This window comes from Penicillium psychrofluorescens (assembly GCF_964197705.1).
Source record: "Penicillium psychrofluorescens genome assembly, chromosome: 3".
Taxonomy (NCBI): domain Eukaryota; kingdom Fungi; phylum Ascomycota; class Eurotiomycetes; order Eurotiales; family Aspergillaceae; genus Penicillium; species Penicillium psychrofluorescens.
Genome location: NC_133441.1, coordinates 1,528,206 through 1,549,283, shown reverse-complemented (window position 1 = coordinate 1,549,283; position 21,078 = coordinate 1,528,206). Strand labels below are relative to the sequence as shown.

The 21,078-nt window shown below is 53.3% G+C and overlaps 9 protein-coding genes across 9 annotated transcripts; 4 read left to right on the top strand and 5 right to left on the bottom strand.

The window, feature by feature from the left end:
• Positions 1–70: 70 nt before the first annotated feature.
• Positions 71–1,943, bottom strand: PFLUO_LOCUS4714 (uncharacterized protein; the record flags this gene model as incomplete). Its single annotated transcript, XM_073782092.1, has 4 exons — positions 71–851; positions 921–1,182; positions 1,233–1,346; positions 1,400–1,943. The coding sequence occupies 4 exons, from the start codon at positions 1,941–1,943 to the stop codon at positions 71–73; spliced, it is 1,701 nt and encodes a 566-aa protein (XP_073638782.1).
• A 1,428-nt stretch (positions 1,944–3,371) lies between these two features.
• Positions 3,372–4,664, bottom strand: PFLUO_LOCUS4713 (uncharacterized protein; the record flags this gene model as incomplete). The annotated part of the gene is made up of 3 exons (XM_073782091.1): positions 3,372–3,752; positions 3,866–4,079; positions 4,153–4,664. 3 exons carry the CDS (start codon positions 4,662–4,664, stop codon positions 3,372–3,374), a joined length of 1,107 nt encoding a protein of 368 aa, XP_073638781.1.
• A 543-nt stretch (positions 4,665–5,207) lies between these two features.
• On the bottom strand, positions 5,208–6,842 carry PFLUO_LOCUS4712 (uncharacterized protein; the record flags this gene model as incomplete). Its single annotated transcript, XM_073782090.1, has 3 exons — positions 5,208–5,354; positions 5,411–6,696; positions 6,749–6,842. The coding sequence occupies 3 exons, from the start codon at positions 6,840–6,842 to the stop codon at positions 5,208–5,210; spliced, it is 1,527 nt and encodes a 508-aa protein (XP_073638780.1).
• A 2,298-nt stretch (positions 6,843–9,140) lies between these two features.
• On the top strand, positions 9,141–10,631 carry PFLUO_LOCUS4711 (uncharacterized protein; the record flags this gene model as incomplete). The annotated part of the gene is made up of 1 exon (XM_073782089.1): positions 9,141–10,631. The coding sequence occupies one exon, from the start codon at positions 9,141–9,143 to the stop codon at positions 10,629–10,631; it is 1,491 nt and encodes a 496-aa protein (XP_073638779.1).
• Positions 10,632–11,580: 949 nt separating this feature from the next.
• On the top strand, positions 11,581–12,147 carry PFLUO_LOCUS4710 (uncharacterized protein; the record flags this gene model as incomplete). The annotated part of the gene is made up of 1 exon (XM_073782087.1): positions 11,581–12,147. The coding sequence occupies one exon, from the start codon at positions 11,581–11,583 to the stop codon at positions 12,145–12,147; it is 567 nt and encodes a 188-aa protein (XP_073638778.1).
• A 359-nt stretch (positions 12,148–12,506) lies between these two features.
• Positions 12,507–14,096, top strand: PFLUO_LOCUS4709 (uncharacterized protein; the record flags this gene model as incomplete). The annotated part of the gene is made up of 3 exons (XM_073782086.1): positions 12,507–12,928; positions 12,983–13,041; positions 13,090–14,096. The coding sequence occupies 3 exons, from the start codon at positions 12,507–12,509 to the stop codon at positions 14,094–14,096; spliced, it is 1,488 nt and encodes a 495-aa protein (XP_073638777.1).
• A 315-nt stretch (positions 14,097–14,411) lies between these two features.
• PFLUO_LOCUS4708 (uncharacterized protein) lies at positions 14,412–16,149 on the bottom strand (the record flags this gene model as incomplete). The annotated part of the gene is made up of 2 exons (XM_073782085.1): positions 14,412–16,046; positions 16,093–16,149. The coding sequence occupies 2 exons, from the start codon at positions 16,147–16,149 to the stop codon at positions 14,412–14,414; spliced, it is 1,692 nt and encodes a 563-aa protein (XP_073638776.1).
• Positions 16,150–16,827: 678 nt separating this feature from the next.
• PFLUO_LOCUS4707 (uncharacterized protein) lies at positions 16,828–18,747 on the top strand (the record flags this gene model as incomplete). Its single annotated transcript, XM_073782084.1, has 3 exons — positions 16,828–17,083; positions 17,142–17,357; positions 17,426–18,747. The coding sequence occupies 3 exons, from the start codon at positions 16,828–16,830 to the stop codon at positions 18,745–18,747; spliced, it is 1,794 nt and encodes a 597-aa protein (XP_073638775.1).
• A 340-nt stretch (positions 18,748–19,087) lies between these two features.
• PFLUO_LOCUS4706 (uncharacterized protein) lies at positions 19,088–20,558 on the bottom strand (the record flags this gene model as incomplete). Its single annotated transcript, XM_073782083.1, has 6 exons — positions 19,088–19,331; positions 19,435–19,862; positions 19,937–20,060; positions 20,107–20,275; positions 20,339–20,440; positions 20,504–20,558. 6 exons carry the CDS (start codon positions 20,556–20,558, stop codon positions 19,088–19,090), a joined length of 1,122 nt encoding a protein of 373 aa, XP_073638774.1.
• Positions 20,559–21,078: the final 520 nt, after the last annotated feature.

The following is a 21,078-nucleotide window of genomic DNA, read 5'->3' as shown; positions in this document are numbered from 1 at the left end:
AAGAAGAAATTGCATCGTGTAATTCATGATAAAAGGTACCATCTGCGGAGACAAACTACCTACTAGCCAATCAACTAGTCTTGGGATAAGAAGTCCGCAACACCCTCGGCGAAATGCTAACCGCATTGCCAATGTTATCCACCTTGAAGAGGAATTCATCGGTGCCCATATTACCGTACACCGAGCCGTCAACGGTAACCCAGCTAATGCAAGGAGAGGTAAATGGCCCAATGCCAGTCCCTAGCGGCGGCGGGATAACAGCCCGGAAAGAAAGCTGTCCGGGACTCTCGAGGCCAGTTGGATACAGACGGATGCTGAGCTGCGAGGGATCAGTGATCCCGCTCAGGGCCATGTAGCTATTGAACATGTTCGTTCCATTGTTAACCCAGCTCGAGACGACGAGACCCGGTCCGGCATCTGTGATGATCGTGATAGAGGAGTTGAGGCTAGACAGGGCGTATGTTCCAGCAAAGTGACAGTTGGTCTGGTTCTTGGCGGCTGCTTCCAGGGCTGGGAGCAGGCTAGCAGAGATGAGATCGGCGGCTAGCGCGAGAGACTCGTGCGTTTTGGCGCCTGCGCCGAGAACTGTGAAGCCGACACCGTGGTCTGGGTCTAGCGCTAGCACGGAGGAGTAGGTGCCGATATCGCCAGATTTGGTGTACAGGTCGATTGGACGCTCGTTGCCAAATGATATGATCTCCCAGGGCGCGCCGACGGCGTATCCAAGGGATGAGGTGTGAGTGAGCGGTCTCATCCATCGTCTGGTGGTTGCTGCTGGCAAAAGACTGCTGTTGAGAAGGGCGCGGCCTACGATGGCCATGTCATTTGCGGACGAGTAAATGCCGCCGGCACTGGAAACATGTGTTAATCGTCAATTCCAGGATCGAGTCATTTGATAAGGTGAAGGGAGAGGCACTCACGGTGTTTCATCGCCCATGGCGAAATTCCAAAAATGCTCGCCCTGCGCACTGGGAATAACACCGAGCTTGATGTTGGGCGTGGTGTAGAAGGTGTGAGTCAACTTCAGTGGGTTGATAATACGTTTCTCCAAAACTGTCTGGAAGTTTTCACCGGCAAGCGCCTCCACGACATATCCCATGACCTGGAAGGCAGCATTGGAGTAAATTGGTGTCGTGGAAGTGGGGAAAATGGGATGGCCCTGGAGCAACCCATTGAAGAACTCTGTTGTCACTGTTAGTGAGGCCCGAGCGGAAATAATTTATTTAACATACGCTTTCTGCTGCAGACATTCGGCACGCCGCAGGGCGGAACCTGTGCTGAGACAAGTTTGGGAAACCCCAGGCCCTCGAGCATAGGAACCTCTTCGGTGAGATCAAGCATGCCATCTGAGAATTGTTAGGCACCCCTTAATGATAAGGGGGAAAAAAGCAAAGCTTACAGTCTCTTGGGATACCTGCCAAATGGCTCGCCAACTCTCCCACTGTCACCTCATTCCACTTGACAAAGTCGATCCCGTTATTACTTTTCGTGGAATTCCGCTGCATGTCAACAACAACGGCCTCGATTTCTGGAATGTACTTGGAAACGGGATCATTCAGAGAACCGAACCCGTCTTCAATCAGCAGCATGAGCATGGTGAACAGCTTGGAGGTGCTGCCAATGCGGAAGACGGTGTTCTCGTCCACCTTGTTCACGCCAATGGTGGTGTTGATATCGGTTGCCGTGTAGGAGAGCGAGAGCAACGGGTCAGAACAACCGGTGTCAAAGATCTGCAGGGACAGAGAATCTCCAGAAAAGTTCCCAGCCGTGATGGCAGTTTGGAGAGTAGTCCGGATGCTCTGCAGCGCAGCCTTGACGGTCGGGTCATTTGCGAGACCTGTGGCAGCAGGCCAGCTGGGCCCCATGAGGGGACAGAAGTTGAGGGCATGTGTAAGAGCCGCGCAGAGCACCAGCAGCAGCTGGTACAGGGAGAGGGAAGTCATGCTGCAGCAGGTCATCCGTTGTATGGTGGGTTAGAGCAAGGTGAGGACGATTACTCTCTGCGCCGACTGGCGGTATTTAAGGGCAATGTCTCGAAATGAGCCGTGGGACACAATTCCATACCTCCCGCGATTGACAGTGCACGGATCGCACCGAGGGAGCTTCGAGCATGCCAGTCCCAATCAAGGGCTTGCAAATAAAGCTAACTCAACCCAGAAATAAAGAACGGTTAATGATCATCCATGGCATGCTCTGGCTATGAACGTGTTCTGGAAACTTCCTTCCTGCGCCGTGGTAGAAGTGGCGCCCGCTGGAAATTCTATCATATAGATAACTTTCTTTGTTTTCTCCCCCTTTGACCAAGCGACGCGTCATTCTTGATTGGCTTAGGGTTTCACCCTCTTACTACATACCTGGCTCCTTGAAATAGTCAGCGAGCCGACGCGACGCTGAGCGGTGCATATCTATTGAGTACAGTGTTGATTATTGGGGTGCTCCGTAACACAGACGCTGATCACCGTGACCATGGGATACATCCCGAGGATGTATGTAGCAGGAAGATCATGGAAGCTCCCGATCATTAGTCCTGTTTGAATTAGAGTATTAGGTTCCCTCGAAACCCGAAGGAACGTACCATGATGGATCGAGTTGCAACAAAGAAAACAGACATCCACCACTTAGTACAACTCCAGGCGGGAGGTGCATGCCCTAGAACCTAGTCGGTCGTCCTAACAGCCTTGATTATTCGGTGATTGAAAGCACTATAAAGCTTCAGGGTCTAATCTCGCTTCGCTTTTCCTCCTTCCCGGTGATCTGCAAACCCTGTCCACTATTTACTAGATCGAGTGCTAGGTCGGTGGGCCCTGAACCCGCGATCTCGGGATTTGGTTGGTAGCTCGCACGTGAATTGAGATCTGGGCCAACCACAAGCAACCTTGTTTACTTTCCAACGACATCATGGCAATTTTTAAATTCATACGAGTCGATCGGATATAGGGGTTTTTAAAGGAGAGTAGCACAAAAGCCAGGCTACTTAAAGACCTGACGATTCTCAGGGTGAGCTGCTCAGACTCAGTCAGTAAATGGACCAGGCGACTCAGGTGGTGGTAGCTATTGAGCAACCTGGTGATAATAATTATAAAGTGAGAAGGCTAAAAAATCTCAGCCTCGCCCAGAGAGGAGAAAAAGACGCGACGGGTGAGCGCTAGACGGTACTGGACGGGAAAAGGGAAGAACCAACGTTCTTAATCATTAAGTTAAGATTTACTCCTCTTTTTTTTTAGAAACATCACTTTTTAGAAACACCAGATGCAACCCATTCTACCATGCCCCCGTGTCCGAAAAATCTGAAGATACTTGATCAAACGTCGTGGACAATCATATGTACCACAAAGAAAACCCCCTCCCAGCCCGAAGAAGAATAGACAGAATCAGACCTCCTCCGTCATGGTGACCCGTAGCGGTGAGCGAAGCTTCTCCGCTCGGGGGGCCGGAGAGAATATGTCGGCTTCCATCAGTTGGGAGTGCTGGGAGAGCACGCCAATTTCGATCGGCCGAGAGCGTGGGGAGAGTATGTCCACTTCGATGTCGTCGTGATGCTCCCGGGTAGCGGGTGCACGCCTTCCACGAGGAGGAGTGTGCAACTGTGGGGGGATAGGCATGCCATCAGTGAACGGGCTGATTGGACTGGTGAGGAAGACTTCGGACGTAGACTGCTGCTTGCGGAGCCAGTACTTGCGAATATGATCTAGCGCTGTCTTGAAGTCGTCCAGGATGACGGTATCGCAAAGGCACTTGAAGAGGAAAGCCAGCTGGATAGAGAGGATTTAGCATGAATGAAGAACAAACGTAGATAATGCAGACCAACAAAGGAAAAAAGAACGACAATGTGAAAAAGGGGGAGACGAAAAAAGACAAGACAGACCTTCCAGAAAGGCTCAATGCCGGTCGGAAGTGCATCGCTGAACACATTCACCACACTACAGGTGTCGACGATGATAAAGGCAATAGACAGGCACATTGACAGAAGCATAACCCCAAAGCGAGGCGAGACCTTGACGAGCTCCCAGATCCCAAAGTTGTATTCGCGCTTGATAGTCCAGAAGAGCGAGACGGTAGTGGCAATCCACCACGGGTCACTATAGGGGATCGTCAGTGAAAGCATGAATACAATCAGGATGGGAGATAAAACTAAGAAAGGAAAATCCATACCGAAACAGAGGCTCCCACGGTCGGGTGATCAGGAAGACGGTGTTGATGTTGTTGTAGTAAGTGAAATTGGCATAGATCTCCACCACCCAGTAAGGCCAGGAAAGAACGACAGTAATGATGTAGACGAGCGAGACGCGACGGGACAGGAACGGGCGGTTCTTCATCCATGCGATCACATTGTGCAGGGCCCAGGAGATGTTGAGGCCGATGGCTGTGACTGAAAGGTGACAGCCATAAGCGGGTTCGTGCGCGAAGATGAAAGTATTGTGGGGCATTGCCAGGATGAGCTTGGAGTTTGTAGTATAAAAGTCAGCGGAAGCAGCCACATACAAAGAAGACAAGGGAAGATGCACTTCAGCCAGAATCAGCTTGTGCAGCAAGATGTGCTTTTTCATGTTGCACACCGTGACCGCGGCCATGACGAGCAGGCTGCCGACCATCAAGCCTTGGCCCCAGGCTTCGAGGACGAGGCCGTCGGGATTGGTGGGACGGGTAACCTTGGAAGTAGACATGGTAAAGAGATGGATTCGAGTACGGGTTGAAGGATCCGTGGGTGAACGGGTGGGTGCGTGAGTGTGGATGGTAAGTAAAAAGTAGGAAGTGAAAAGGAAATGTGCCGGTCTGTCGGATTGAGAGCTCCCAGGTACGCAGGGTACAGAGTCGCACACCCGCAAAGGTTAAACTGCAAGAGGACGGAATTTCCCGATAATACTTTACTGAGGGCCACAAGAGCTACAGTCCTACAACTAGGGCATATAAAAGAAGATCCCTGTTTACCTATTTATAGTTCTCATATTTCAGCTTATTCGGACTTCACTTTGCATGGCGTCCGGAGTGTGTCTGGCTCATGGGTTAGTCCTACCACAGAAAATAATGGGGCGATAATGGACTTCATGCAAGGCTGAAAAGGGCTTCCACTAATACTTAGAGGAGACAGCGGTATAGAGAAATAGTGAGTATTGATCAATGATATTGAGTTTAGTTTATATCTGCATTATCCATAATCTGCCAACCAATCCTAACGGAATCCTTGTTGTCATGAAGCATCATAAGAGTTAAGTTGTCTCAACCTTCGGCTCAGTATATTCATTGTGCTGTTCCTGGGTATCCTTGGACCCCCTGTGGTCCTGCTCCACAATTTTCTCAGTTCTGTTCGTGCCGCCGAAAACATCCTGCATCTCCTCGAGCGAGTGCTGTGACGTCTGTAGAGATGTGGGTTAATACAGCGCACGACAAAACTGCCAAGGTCGAAACATACCTCTTTCAGGACAAACCATGAGTATACAATAATGGCATAATTAAAGATGGCGAACATCAGGAACATGCGCCAGTGGATGCTATTAATAGCATGCGGTGTGACCTGGGACATCATAAAGTTGAACAGCCACTGGGACGCCGCACCAACAGCCAGCCCGGCTTCACGGGTGCGGCTGGAGAAGATCTCGCCGTTGTACAGCCATGGCAGTGGGCCCCACGACATGTTGTAGCTGAAAGCCTCGGCGTAGACCATGAGAATACAGGCAATTCCCGAGCTTGTCGGGCCAGACGGTGTGGCGTTGGAGTTGGTCGGGTGCGTCGCCAAGATACAGGCGACAATGAGCATGAACGAGCCCATGGCAAAGGCGCCGACCATGAAAGGCACGCGACGACCGACCCGATCCAGGACAAATAGCTGGAAAATGCTGACACCGACGACCTTGACCAGGCCGAAGAAACCCGTCACAAACTTGCTAGCGGTGCCTGCTCCGACGGCGCCAAATATCTGGGTGGCATAGTAAGCGAGAGACGTATTACCCGTCAGCTGCGCGCAGAGCTGGATCGTGATGGCAATAAAGAACCGGTAGCGATTGGCAGGAAGGAAAATCTCTCGGAGCGTAAAGCTCTCCTTGATGCGCGCTTCCTCCTCAATGCCGGCCAGAATCTCGTCAAACTCCTCCTGCAGCTCTGGTGTTTCCTCGCCGCCGCGCACCCACTTGAGCGATTCGCGCGCCTTGTCAATCTTGCCCTTGCTGGCTAGCCATCGCGCACTCTCCTTGACTGTCAACATGCCGAAAAGTAGCAGACTCGACGGAAGGAGCTGCAGCCCCAGAGCGGTCTGCCACTGAGATTTGCCTACTGCCTGGTCCTTGCTAACTGCATAAGTAACCCAGTAGGCGACCATGACGCCCAGTGCAAAGAAGAGCTGGAAACAAGCACCCAGTCGGCCTCGGATTTCCTTCGGTGACATCTCTGCCGCATACATGGGGATCAAGACCGTCGCGGCTCCGATGCCCAGTCCGGCCACTACGCGTCCCGCATAGAAGGTTCCGAGGGTGTGCGAGTTAATGACCTGGAGAATCGTGCCGACAGAGAAAATCAGAGAGGCGATAATCAGTCCAGTGCGCCGTCCAAGCTTCGCCGCGATGGGAGAGATGAGAAAACAACCGAAAAAGGCACCGCCTTGAAGGATGGAGACGGCATTGGAATTGATGGTGGTCTTCTGCGCGTCCGTATCATGGGCGTATCCGAAATCATCCTCAAAGGATTCCAGGGCGAGAACACCGCCTGTGGAGGGTAAAGTCAGCGATAAGAACTCAAGTTGTTTGGATGGACACACTGATCACGCCGGTATCAAAGGCAAATGCAAACGAGCCCATGCAACTGGCGCATACTAGGTACACGGCCCGCAAGAGCCCGAGTCTCTTGCCCATATTGTCGTACAGAATACTCGAGTCACACTGTCTCAACCCCAGAGCCTAGATCTGGGATGGACTGGTATGTACTTGTGAAACAATCAAAAGGGCAAGACAGCGGGACGAGCCAGAACATTTAAAAGGCAAGATCGATCAATTGGCCCCTGGTCGCGTAGCATGCAACACCGGTGTCACCTCAGATCCCTAGCCAAAACGGGATGCACCAAGCCACGCGAGAGCCGACTCCCGAGAAGACCCTGGCCATTGCTGTTATTATTGGAGCTCCGAAGCTAGCGTGGAGACACGGCAAGCCTCTCCCGCAACTAAGAGCGATGTAGCGGTGCAAGGGGGAAGGGGGCTTAGGGGGCCAAATTCCTCTAACCCCCCCGCATCGCAGCGGAGGAGACATAGACAACGAATCAAGGCTCGCGAAGACCATCATCCCTGTCGGGTCCTCCACATCGGAATCAACGACGCTAGGATCGGGCTGGGGCGGACGCCAAAAGCGGCCACTGTGAGTCTTGGGAGACGGCTATCCCCGCAAAACCTTGGGTTGGCCGCATCCGGAGATTCATGAACAGTGGTGATTCGGATATATTATCTCTCAAGCTTTAAGAGTGTTCGAATGCTGAGCTCTGTAGGCTCTTTGCTGAGACGAGGGATGCTGGAGCAGTCAGAAATGCGGTCTGCATTCTGCACTCGGTGCGGCGAACAGGTCGATTCTAACATTTTCTCGATAGTTGTAGTCAAGTACATGCCAAACTCCAATTAACGTCAAAGCCCATCACTGGAAAATGGCTAGCTTATTTATTGACATCACACCCAAGGCCGGGCGCATTTTCTGATAGCAAAAATGGACGTTGCTGCCAAACCTTTCCAAGGTGTCACCCGCCTTATTCGGCACGACTGTTTATAGCCCACTCTGCCTGCGCCTCAAACACTTCGGTGACTCCAACACTATCTCGATTTGCTTTTGAATTGGGGCTCTGTGGTGGACCCGAATCTGCTGATAGCATCCGCTCAGAAATTCTGGCATTTGTAAAGCTTGTCGGGACAATTCTCTCTCTAGTTCTGTCGTGGAAACTGTTACTCATTGTGGCTTTCCACCTGTTCGCCCCGGATATATGTTGTGACATTGGAATTTGCGTTCTCGACGTATTTTAACAGCTTTAATAGCTTTAATAACTATAACCTAATGACTGTCTCTTTACAGTGCTCTATCATATTGCGTGCAACGTGTGCTTACTACCTCCGAGAAATGGCCCAGCCCGAGAAGTCTCAGTTGCCGTCGTATGAACCTCCTAATGAAAGATATGATATCTTCGATACAGAGACAAGCCAGAGCAATGTACAATATTTGTGCAAACCAAGTACTCGCCTTCCACAGGCCTGCACTGCGTACATCGGTACCTCCCGGCGGTCCCCAGTAGGGAACCACAACTATGACTTTATCCCAGCGAGGCGCCCCAATTGACACGGATTAAAACTTGTGTCGTCCTGACTTCAAATGGCCGGAAATAGAAAGATGACGCGTTGCCATGTTCGGTACCATACTCTGAATGGTTTTGCCTCATTCGTCGCCACTCTTTTCAACAACTGGTTCAACCACTCGCAATGCCTTTTGGTCTCCACCAAGGTCAAACGGCCGAGTCACAGTCCTTCGGAATAAAAACTCCAACCACGTTGTACCGCAATTGGCCCAAGTATGGTTTCGCGCACGCGGACAAAATTTGCCAAGAGGGATCAGCTAGCGGATCGGCCTTTGAAAGCCGGGGATAAGAGCCTCAATTTAATGGCGGACCCATTCTATACGTCAGTGGCTAAACGCTTATTCATTTCGAAGGCACTCTGAAACATATGAATGGAAGAAATAGAGAGAGAAAAGACAATTATAGTGAAGTCTCGGCCGTTATCATGTTCCTGAGCCACCGATGGATGGGTGTTTGCCGGTTGAAAACCCTAAAACCTCAGGGACCAGGTACCTGGTGGCAAAGCGCAATATCCGGCGGTTCGGAACCTGAGATACTGCCATTGCGTATATCGCCAAACTCCGACAGACTCTTCCGACATCCTGGTTGGATCGTGAAGCCTTTTCCTACCCACTCCGTCTTGCCTCCCACCTCAACGGTAATGATCTTCAAGGCTTCGTTCGGGGTTGCCCCTCCGGCCGAAGGCTTGTCGTGGACCCTTAAGTTGAAAGCAGTCCCCCCGGTCGTGCTGGATGCTGGATAGGTTTCTGAAAATTCTGACTATCGCCATTCTTTTCCTTGGAATTCACACTCTTTTGTTCCGGTCTTTTCTTATACATCTTATCAAATGGCTCGATGGTGGTATACTGCTGGCAGCGCCATGCTGCTGGCCCTCGGTGCGGCGGCCGATTGGCCCTACCTCTCGTACAACTCTATCGACTTCCAGCCGCCACAGTTGCAGATCAACCAGACTGGACCTGTCGACCCGGGCTATATCTTCCTTGGGCCTCGTGGAGCTATTCAGCCTGCTGGCCAGGCTGCCCTCATTTACGACAATTCCGGGAATCTGGTCTATGAAGGTCCCGACGAGGTCACTGCCAACTTCATGGTGCAGAAGCTGTTTGGCAAGGATGTCATCACTTTCTGGGCCGGTGACATGTTGGACGTTGGCTACGGCTACGGTACTGTCCACATTCTCGATAACACCTACAATGAGATCTACACCGTCACCTTGACTGGATCGTTCGTCACGCCGGACAACTCCACCAAGGACTCCTACATCGACCTGCACGAGAGCCATATCACTCCCAACAACACCCTGCTGGTCACCGCATACAACCTTACCCAGCATGATCTAACCTCTGTCAACGGCACGACCTCGGACTGGATGCTGGACAGCCACTTCTACGAGATTGATATTCCCACCAACAAGATCATCAACTCGTGGAGTGCTCTCGATCACCAGGATGCCATCCCTCTGAACAGCAGCCACCAGGAACTTGCCTCCAATGCCGGCACTCAGGCTAACCCATGGGATGCCTACCACATCAACGCCATCACTACTACCCGCCACGGCTACCTCGTGTCCCTGCGTCACATGTGGTCCGGCTTTTACCTGCACCACAACGGCACGGTGATGTGGCAGATCGATGGCGAGAACGGCGGCGACTTCAAGCAGATCGGCAACACCACCTTTTCATGGCAGCACGATATCCGCGTGCACAACGAGACCGACAAGGGCATGGTTCTCAGCCTGTTCAACAACCATAATACCGAGACCAACTCCGAGGGTCAGACTTCCGGTCTCTTCCTGGGCATCAACTTGCAAAATCACACCGTGACGGGTCTGCGCTCACTGATCGACCCTAATGACACCATCTACGCCGGCAGCCAGGGCAGCACTCAGCTTTTGAGCTACAAGAATCAGCATGTGTTCATGGACTACGGCGCCATCTCCAAGGTCAAAGAGTTCAGCGCCAATGGCAGCGTGGTCTTCAGCGCTGCCTTCGGTGAGGAGAACGCCGTTGCCTCGTACCGTGGCTACCGTTGCCAGTGGAAGGCCACTCCCTTCTGGAAGCCCTCGCTGGCCATCACCCGCACCTCGGATAACAGTGCTGATGTCTACATGAGCTGGAACGGCGCTACCGAGTATGATAACTGGGCTATCTTAGCTGCTACCTCCAACACCTCTGTCAACAATACCGAGCTCTCGGCCAATAATGTCCGCACTGGCTTTGAAACTGCTGTCTCCATAGGTAATCTGCCTACTGGCTACCTCCAGATCGTGGCCCGCAAGGGCAACGCCACTCTGGGTACCTCGGACATTGTCTCGTTCTAAGCGAGCCGAGGATTGCCAGCACTTCCTTTTTGTCATTCCTGAATTTATTGGAGATTTCTGGATTGTTTGGTACAGTGGGTTCTGTATATTGATCTTCTTGGATAAACTTCTTTTGTGTATATATTGCAATATAGAACGTGATGAGAACATGTTGTCCTATGTACCACCGATGAATGCCTAGTCACGTAGTCATCCAAAGAATATGTAGCCGTTGAATCTCAAACAGGGCATTCTTCGACATTGGATTGTGTCAGAATCGCATGTAGCAAATCAAATCCGCTTGCCGGGATGTTCCCGACCGGCTGTTTGTGCTACTGGGACATAGCTTTGTCTTCACATGAATGCGCCACAAGCATTGTCAAGTCACACTAGCCTCTAAATACATCTGATAACTGCAGAAGATCTGGGCATAAACCTGTTTGCTCTCCACATTCCTCGGGTTTCCCAGCTATGAATAGTCGCTGTGCCGATTTTCCAGAGTCTCCGATTGCACATTCCAGGTGGACAGATCTAGCCATGCCCAGGGGATGTTCTGGGCCTCTTTGGGCAGACGGGCCTGATCGCCAGGGGCATGCTAGCCCTGGGTCCATCAGTTCACATACTGCAAACAAAGTATACTATCATTATCTTATTGCAGTCGATTCTAGGGTTTGAATCACCTTCTGTGCCCGTGTTAGCACGAACATACATATCCTCCTGATACATAGTTCCTGAATATCTAATTTAAGGACCCTACTGCCCACATTCTTGTCGTAGGACAGACCCGATTCCTGCAGAGTTTTACATTCCTCAGGTGTTTCCCGTGGAAGTTGTGCTCTGTGCTCTCTACAATATTCCGACTTATATCTTGCAAGTGGCTGGATGGCGGACGAGTAGAGAATATAAACCATCCCAACTCCCACTAGACTCATTAACTACCAGTCAAGTCTCTTCCCCTCAGAAATTCACAATGCATTTCTCCAATCTACTTCCACTGCTCAGCCTCGCCTCGTTGGGAACTTCCCTCCCAAGCAATAATGGACAACTTGAATCAGGAAGCATCACGCCCTTCATGTTCTCCTCTTCTGCTAGCTCGGTTTACTCAAACCCAACACCAACACCCTCAGCGAAACCCCTCAACGGACTTGGGCGTGCCGTGGTGATAAACCAGTGCAGAGATCCAGTGTACATCTGGTCGGTCGGCTCCACCGTCCGGCCCGAAGTGACCGTCCTTCCCGACGGAGAATACACCGAGACCTTTCGGACGGACCCCGTCGCCGGCGGGATCGCCATCAAGATCAGCACCGAGCAAGATGGGCTGTATGTTAGTGCGCCTACGACGGTATTTGCGTATAACTTGTCCGGCCACCAGGTGTGGTACGACCTCTCCGATGTGTTTGGCGATCCCTTTGCGGGATACCCTGTGCGCATGCAGCCTGCAGACCCGGAGATCTATTGGGAGCAGGGCATTTCACCCGCTGGTAGCCAGGTGCGGCAGATGGATGCCTCGACGGATTTGGTGTTGACGCTCTGTTGAGGTTGATGGGGGGCGTAGCTGATGTCATGGATGGAGAGGGTGAATTGCCGAGGTTGTTGAACACTAATTGAACACGGCGAGAACAAATCGATCGCAGAGTAGGGATTTAGCTAGTACGTGAATGTATGATGAGAATCTACGAGTTCTCCATGTCAATTATCATAGAATAATCACAATGACCATACTTACAGTATAACCATCTTTCGGCCACAACACCGAACTCTCCCCGCAATTTCTCCAACTTGGGGGTTGTCTTTTCTCGGTCACCTCTTCGCTTAACCTCTTCACCTCACCTCTTCCTCACTCTCCTTCCTTTTCCCCTTTCCTTTTCACGCCCTCTTACCTCTTTCACTATAATTATGGTCTCGCCTGCAATCCGGGTGGCCCCCTCAGCCGCCAACCGTGCTCTAAACCTGCTGCGCACTGTGCAGTACACCCACCCGCCCACCTGTCCGTGCCACTCCAATCCAAACCACCACCATCACCACCAGACTCCGTCCCTGCTGAGCCATGTGCGCCGCCATATGGCCACGCCGATCGACCCGGCCCGGGAGAAGGAGTATGCCTTTGAGATGGCCGCCTCTAGCATCCGGTTCGGGCCGGGCTCGACCAAGGAGGTCGGCATGGATTTCAAGAACATGGGCGCGAAGCGCGTGTGCATCGTCACCGACTCCACCGTCACCAAGCTGGATGCTATGAAGCAGGCCGTTGAGGGTCTCACCCGTGAGGGCATTGAGTTTACCGTGTTCGACAAGGTCCGCGTCGAACCCAAGGACAGCTCGTACGTTGAACCTTGGATTTTGTCTACCGTAATCTAACCATCACCGCAACGCAGGGTGAAAGAGGCTATTTCGTTTGCTAAGCCGTACAACCCGGATGCTTTCCTCGCTGTCGGTAGGTACTTGAATCACCTCATGGCTGCAAGAAACTGACAGATTCCAGGCGGTGGATCCGTCATCGACACGGCCAAGCTGATGAACCTCTACACTGTGTTCCCCGAGGCCGACTTCCTAGACTTTGTCAACGCCCCCTTGGGCAAAGGCCTCCCCGTGACCAAGCCTCTGCGCCCGCTCGTAGCCGTGCCCACGACCGCCGGCACCGGGTCCGAGACAACAGGCACAGCGATCTTCGATCTAGTCTCTCAGAAAGCGAAGACGGGCATCGCGCACCGCAACCTCAAGCCCACGCTCGGAATCTGCGACCCGCTCAACACGCGCACCATGCCCTCAGCAGTGCACGCCTCATCCGGCCTCGACGTACTCTGCCACTCGCTCGAATCCTGGACCGCAATCCCCTACAACGAGCGCACCCCGCGCCCTACAAACCCCATCAACCGCCCCGCCTACCAAGGCGCCAACCCCATCTCCGACATCTTCTCCCTACAAGCCCTCCGCAGCACGGTCCAGTACCTCCCCCGCGCAGTTCGGGACCCGGACGACCACGAGGCGCAATCGAACATGCTCCTCGCCGCCACGCTCGCAGGCGTCGGATTCGGCAATGCAGGCGTGCACCTGTGCCACGGCATGAGCTACCCGATCTCCAGCCAGAACCCCGGCTACAAACACCAGGGCTACAATGTCGACTACCCGATCATCCCGCACGGCGTCTCCGTCGCCGTCACCGCGCCAGCCGTCTTCCGTTTCACGGCGGCCTCGAACCCAGATCGCCACCTGGCCGCCGCTGAGGCGTTTGGCGTTGATATCTCGAACGTGAAGCGCGAAAGTGCTGGCGAGGTCCTCGGCGCCGCACTGGCGGAGTTCCTGCTAAAACTGGGCGATCAGCCGCGCGGACTAAAAGATCTGGGGTTCAAGAACTCCGATGTTGAGGGTCTGGTTGAGGGGACGATTCCGCAGCAGCGCGTGCTTATGCTTGCACCGACGCTGAGTAAGGAGCTGGACGCTGAGAAGGGGGAGCTGAGGAAGTTGCTTGAGGAGTCGATGGATTACTAGGTGCGAGTCATAATCGTGCTCAGGCTGTTGGTGCGAAAGGGTTTTGCGCAGAACGTTCATTTGTATATATTATGCGTTCTGTTCCTACATGACGAGTCGTCATAAAAATGGATATCAATTCATGCACTTGGCTCAGATTGTACATGGTATAAACAAGAAGAGACCTAGAGCCAGCTCGGGTCGCATAGAGTATTCTTTTGCACGAGAAAAAGAAAAGACGAAAAAACAAGCGCTCGCTAATGAACAGCCAAGCTTCTGTTGACCGAAATGTGTGAAAAATATACTATTAGGTCAAAAAGTGCCAATGACAGGATTTTAACTCTGTAAGCTAGTTTTCCCGGTTGACACCTTCTGATCACCTGTATGACCTGCAACAGGTTCTTCCTCCCCTTCCCCAGCAGTAACGATTTTCGTCCCCAGCATCCCCATCGACGAAGCCACCCGGTCCAACCATATCACAGCGCGCGGATCATTCTGATCAGAGGTCCTCGATGGACCCCGCCCAAGCTCGGAGTATATGCGGAATGGCAATGTAGTCGTGGAAGGCTTAGAAGGAACAGACGGGGTCGAGCAGTGCAGTGACGGAGACGTGTTGCTGCTGTCGCCGGATGAAGTAGCAACGGAGGAATATGCAGACTCTGGGGAAAGTTCCTCAGCGGGTTGAATGCGCAGCATGTCGTCGAGGCGGGTCCACAGTTGGCCCAGGGTCGATATTACATTCTCCGCGCCGCGAAGGAGTAGGGAGGGACCTGTTTCTGGGAAGATTTCTGGGACGGGTCCGATAAACGAGCCCGGGCGTTTGATAATGCCCTGCTGGCGTTGCCCATGGCCGCTGATACAGGAGCGTAGTTGGTCGCTGAGCGCTTGCAGACGGTGCGAGGTGCGTTGGATGCGACTGATGAGGGAGGAGATGACGGTGGAATCTGGCTCCGTGATTCCGGAGGTAAGATCGCGCGCTTCAGAAAGGTAGCGGGGGCATTTGGCAATCTCCATAAAGGCGAGATCGGACAGGTCCGCGTAGGCGGACCACTCACCCGGTTTCTGGGCGTCCTCAGCCTTGACGACGGCTGCGAAGCGCTGCCATTCCTCTTCGTCCAGGAAGCAGGGTTTCCCCTCGTAGACCGCGGTAGCGATATGGAACCCGCGAAACGCGATCCAGCAAGACCGTCCGAAGCCAACTTCGTGCGCTGCCGCGCCCCGAGACTGCATCAGCCGCTTGACTGCGTCGGCATGCATGACCCATGCACCTGGAGAGGTCTGCGCGTACATCTCGTAGACGCTGAGCATCATCGCCGTGCAGAGCATATTGTCAGACATGGCGTGCGCTGGATTGGACAATGCGCGGACGACTTCGCCCAGCGCCACGGCGTACACGTGCCGACTGACCCGGAGCAGGGCCCGATCCTGTGTGAGATGGGCTAGGTACACCGAGCTCAGGCAGCAGATGGCCGAGTCGAGGTACGAGTCCTGCCCAAAGGCGAGCATGATGTATGTCGGGAAGCTGGGGTCGCTGCCCGCACGGAATTTGTTATGGAAGTAGAGCGTGGGGAAGGCAGCGCTGATAAAGTCAAGGAAGAGCTGGGGCTGCGCCGCCTTGAATGTCTGGCGTACCAGCGACGGCGACACGCTCTCGTCGATGGCTATGCTGGCCGAGTGCCGGCGCATCAGATTGATGGCATTGTCACGGACCGCCACCGCTGCTACCCCCGCTCCCCCCTCCGGCGCTGGGACGTGCGCGACAGACTGGACAGAAGAAGATTCGGATTGAGTCGTCGAGGTGGCCTTTGCAACAGCTCTGGCCGCCGCGCGTTTGTCTCTCCGCCGGGGATGGGGACGGTATATCTTGTCCAGGGACGGGCCCTCATCTTGAAACCGGAACGTGCGACGGTATCCGGGACAGGGGCGGCCGTAACGCAGGCACTGGGTGCATTCGGGCAGCGCCTCGTCGCACTGTCGCCGTTAATACTAGGAGGTCATTGAATCAAGTCTCTCTCACCTTGATGTGTCGTTCGCGACAGAGCGCGCAGCCCTTGCTGTGTGGGACCCCCACCATGGCAGAGGCTTGGGTTCAGAGGAAGATCATGGTTGGAGAGAAGCATCCATCCACAATAGCACAGCCTTTAAGTAATCAACATTTGGCGTCGCCGGGGCTGAACAGAGCCAAGAACGAGTGCGGACAGAGATACAGAAATGAACGTGTTGCAGAAGAGAGGGCGAGACCCTGATTTTCGGCCCCAGAGGCGAGTCGCTTCAAATACGGGAATCCGCGATCGGGGATCGTATTGTTCCACTTTTTTTTTTTACTTTTCCCCCCCTCTGTTTCGGGAGTGATGAACTGAAACGAGGATCTTGTCGTTGATGATGTGAGTTAGGGCTGGAGGGCTGGTTGCTCAGGGTGATCAGCAAAACCGACTGCGAGCAGAACGGGGACGACCCGGTACGTTTGTAGGGCTTTGCATCATCCCGGCTCTTAGCCAAGCAGGAGAAATCCAATCAAGGGCCCGACCCCGCGCGATGCCCCCCTCGGTGAGATATTGGTGATGCCGTGATTGGTATATACACGTAGTCCCTAAGGAGGTCCCGGTAGGTATGCTACCGAGATCGGTAGACCTGGATCAATGCGCGCCTGCCGCGCATTTAGAGTTGTCCTTTGTCTGTAGTACATGACCGTCTCTCTTTCCCTTTTCCCTTTCTGCTTCTCCCCATTACCTATAATTCATTCTATTCAACCATGCCTCTACTCCGCGACACTGCCCGTCCCAAGGTCCTCGTGCCAGAGAAGCTGTCCCCGGATGGCCTAGCTCTGCTACGCACTTCGCTTGAAGTCGACGAGCGTCGCGGTCTCAGTGCCGACGATCTGCTCCAGATCATCCCCGACTACGAGGCCCTCCTCGTCCGATCCGAGACCAAGGTGACAGCCACTGTCTTGCAAGCCGCCCGTCGTCTCAAAGTCGTCGCCCGCGCCGGAGTCGGGGTGGACAATGTCGGTAAGGACTGTCCCCGGCGTGATCGCAAGGGCTTCGCTACTCATTGACTTTACTCTAGATGTCGAAGCAGCGACAAAGCTGGGAATCGTGGTGGTCAATTCCCCCTCGGGCAATATTGGTGCTGCAGCGGAACACACAATTGCGCTGATGATGGCAATGGCCCGCAAGATCCCCGAGGGCTGTGCCACTCTCAAGGATGGCAAATGGGAGCGGAGTAAGTTCGTCGGAGTCGAAGTCAAGGGCAAAACGTTGTCGATTATTGGGCTGGGGAAAGGTGGGTTTCACATTTTAGTCTCCCCCGCTTGTCTTCCTCTTTGTGGGGAATCTGACATGCGCTGCCAGTTGGATTGACGGTGGCCCGTCTGGCCAAGGGCTTAGGGATGGCGGTTAATGCGATGGACCCATATGCATCCCCGGCAGTTGCTGCCTCGGCATCGGTCACACTCGTTTCGTCACTGCCAGAATTGCTTGCTTCGGCGGATTTTCTGACTATCCACACGCCGCTAATAGCTTCGACCCGTGGCATGATTGCAGAGGCCGAGTTGGCCCAGATGAAACCCGGTGCGCGGATTCTCAATGTTGCACGAGGAGGAACGATCGACGAAGCTGCATTGCTAGCGTCTCTGGAGTCTGGCCATCTAGCCGGCGCAGCTGTCGACGTCTTTACTACAGAGCCACCGGCTGCAGATTCAACTGCGGCGAAACTCATTGCTCACCCGCGTGCAGTGGTCACTCCACATCTGGGTGCGTCAACGGTAGAAGCCCAGGAGAATGTGTCGGTCGATGTATGTGAGCAAGTCCTCGAGATCCTGAAGGGATCACTGCCTCGCAGCGCCGTCAATGCACCTCTCATTCTACCTGAGGAGTACCAGAAGCTTCAGCCATTCGTGCGCCTAGTTGAAAAACTTGGCAGTCTGTACACCCATTATTATGCCTCCGCGCCAGGCGGCTCCATGACCCGCAATACCTTTGATTTGATCTACCAGGGCGAAGTAGCCAGTATCAGTAACACGAAGCCTCTCTTCGCAGCGCTAATCAAGGGCCTCCTGGCACCCATCAGCAGTTCCGAAGGAATCAACATTAACATCGTTAATGCAGAATTGGTAGCCAAAGAGCGCGGCGTCTTTGTCTCCGAGCAGCACTCTCGAGACCCATCAGACCAATCGTCGTCGTACTCGTCCTTAGTGACTCTCGTTGCACGCCCCCCGTCCCGCGCATCATCGCGCGCACGCGGCGAGAAGGCAGAAGCGGCCCCGCCGCAGCCTCAACGGGTCATCTCAGGAACATGCTCCGGTGGAGAGCCCTTGATCACTCGCCTTGGTCGATTCGAGGCATCGTTCGCACCAGAGGGAACGCTCCTCATCTGCGAAAACTATGACTCGCCCGGTAAGATCGGCGTCGTGGGCAGTATTCTAGGCCGAGAGGGTGTCAACATTAACTTCATGACCGTCGCCGCTGTGTCGCCCAAGCTAGCGAGCGGCGAGGCGGATGAGCCCAATCCCAGCAAGGATGGTGGCACAGCTGAAGCTGCGGCAGTGAAAGATGGTCCCGTGTCGACGGAAGCATTGATGATTCTGGGCATTGACCGTGTGGTTGGCCAGCAAATTGCCACGGACTTGGTGAAAGAGGGTGGAGTGCTGAGTGCCCGTGCCGTCAGTCTGTGATGTGGGTCACTGAGTCTTCATGCCCTCACAGCGCGTCTTCAACGTCTTCTTCATATCATTAACTCTGTCTTTCAACCTGACAGTGTTTACCTCTCTCTCTTATTTTAAAAAATGATAAATTATGAGCACATGAAATCGTCATGGTAGTTATGAACTGTAAGCTTTGGGGCTAGCTACCAAAGCATGTGCCAGCCAATATATAACCATGAACGGACTATCCGAATCAATCGTATCAAAAAGCAGAACTCAAGAATTGTTATATGCAAGGGCTACACTGAATCCCGCTCTGTAAGGACTGAGTAGCGAACATGCCAATACCTCTTCCTCACTGAAAACAGCCCTAGTTATAGATCTTGGCATGCAACCCCGGAAGGATCTCCAAATCCTTCGGTGCATACGAGTACTTCCCCTCCTTGGAGACAGTACTCGTAACCTTGCGTCGCTGCTGCTGCGTCTGGCGCACCTTCACCCACTCCTCTGTAGTAAGGTGCTGGCCCAGCTCGGTGAATGTGTTCTGCGTTAAACCCAGGCGCTGCAGAAGGGGGCTATTGGGGATTGGGTCGAGGACGACGTGGTTATTGGGTCTATATTGACATCGATGTATTAGTTAGAGGTTGAAATTGTGTGTTTGGAAGGGTGACCTTGGAAAGAATCCTGGAAAGAGAGGTGGGGATGATAGTTACTCACCGCGCAAAATACAACACGCCCAGTCTATCCAAATGCGCTTGATCCTTCGGCGGCGCATGGACGCGATGAATACTCGACTTAATTAACCCCCCCGTAAGAGCCGTGAGCGCATCGCACGTGTTGATGGTGATAGTGCCGTTCTGCGGACGCACCCACTTCCACTCGCCGGCCGAGTTGAGAATCTGCAGGGCCGCGACGGGCTGGCGGAAGAGCAGGGTGACTGTCCCCAGATCCGTGTGGCCTGGGTTATACAGGCCTCCCACTTTGGAGTTGTCGTCTGCACTGCGGGCTTTGTAGTGCATGTATCGCAGGTGGTCCTCGCCGGGGACATCGTACTGGTGGTCGCGGACGAGCTGGTCTTCATCCGGCAGCTCGAGGAGGATGGCGAAGAGGCGGAGGAGTTTTTCGACGACTTCCGTGTGGCATTTCTATTCCGTGTCAGTCAAAAAAAGAAATCCATATAATACGAGTACGTAGAGATGTGAAGGAGAGAGGGATTTACTCTGCTGAAAGCTTCAACCTCCTCGATGCGATCCTGTACCACGGCAGGCTGCTGGCGAACGTGCTGCCCGTCGAATTTGGGGATATTGAACACCTGCACATTATCCTTGACCCCATTCCCCAGCCTTTCCGCAAGTCAGCGAATGTACATCTCTGGAAGCGTCAACCCACATGCGGTGTCCCGCAGGCCGGTATCCGTTATACTGGCCCCTTTCCAAATCACTCGAGCTGTGGTACTTGAGTTTCTCCTCCAGAGGCAGGGCGTAGAACTCGCGGCCCATTGCGAACTGGTGATCGATTTCTTCTTGGCTAATGTTGAAGTTCTTGACGTAGAAGAAGCCTTGTGTATAGAAGATCAGCGACGCGTACAGTATTTAAAGAATGATAGGGAGGCTGTACTCACCCACGTAGCGTACTGCGTGCTCTAGCTGCTTCACCAGCTCTTGCTTGCCACCGGGTTGCTCATACAAGCCGAGATCAAGGGTGATCAGCTCAGCCCAGTCCACTGACAGGCACCAATTAGCAAGATGAAACAAACAGTGTCGGTATACTTCAGAAAGATACTCACGATCCTCCTTTGTCTCGGGGACATGGTCATATTGGTCAATAATCTTAGCAGGCATATTCGTTGAAGAGTGCAAGTCCAATAGTCATTCACAGACAAATGAATAGATAAGAGGGGTGGACAAGCGGACCGATTACGAAGTATATATACCCCCGGACCAACCCCGCGACAGTGCACAAAAACAAGCATATCCCGAAAACCATATCCCGATGGCAAGAACCCCGCTTTGTAAGTATATACTTACTGCAAATGGATTATCAATCGCATAGCACGCAATAAGTTTATGGGATTACAGGGTTGCGATGACGCCCTCGTGGTGGCTGGTGGTTACCGGGATGCGGGCACGTCATCTGCCGTCGACATGTCGCGGTTGCGGAGGGGTTGCTTGGACAGATGTATGGGATGATTACTTGCGACGACATGCATATAAGTGGTGGGATCCGTCAGTATTTATTGGCTTCTGTCTTTTGGACTGGGACTTTATATTTGCGAGTTTCTGCTTATGGGCGATGGGCATAGTGGAAGGGTATATACTTCACTTAGGATACCCTCCGGTAAAGCTTGGTCCCAAGTGTCTA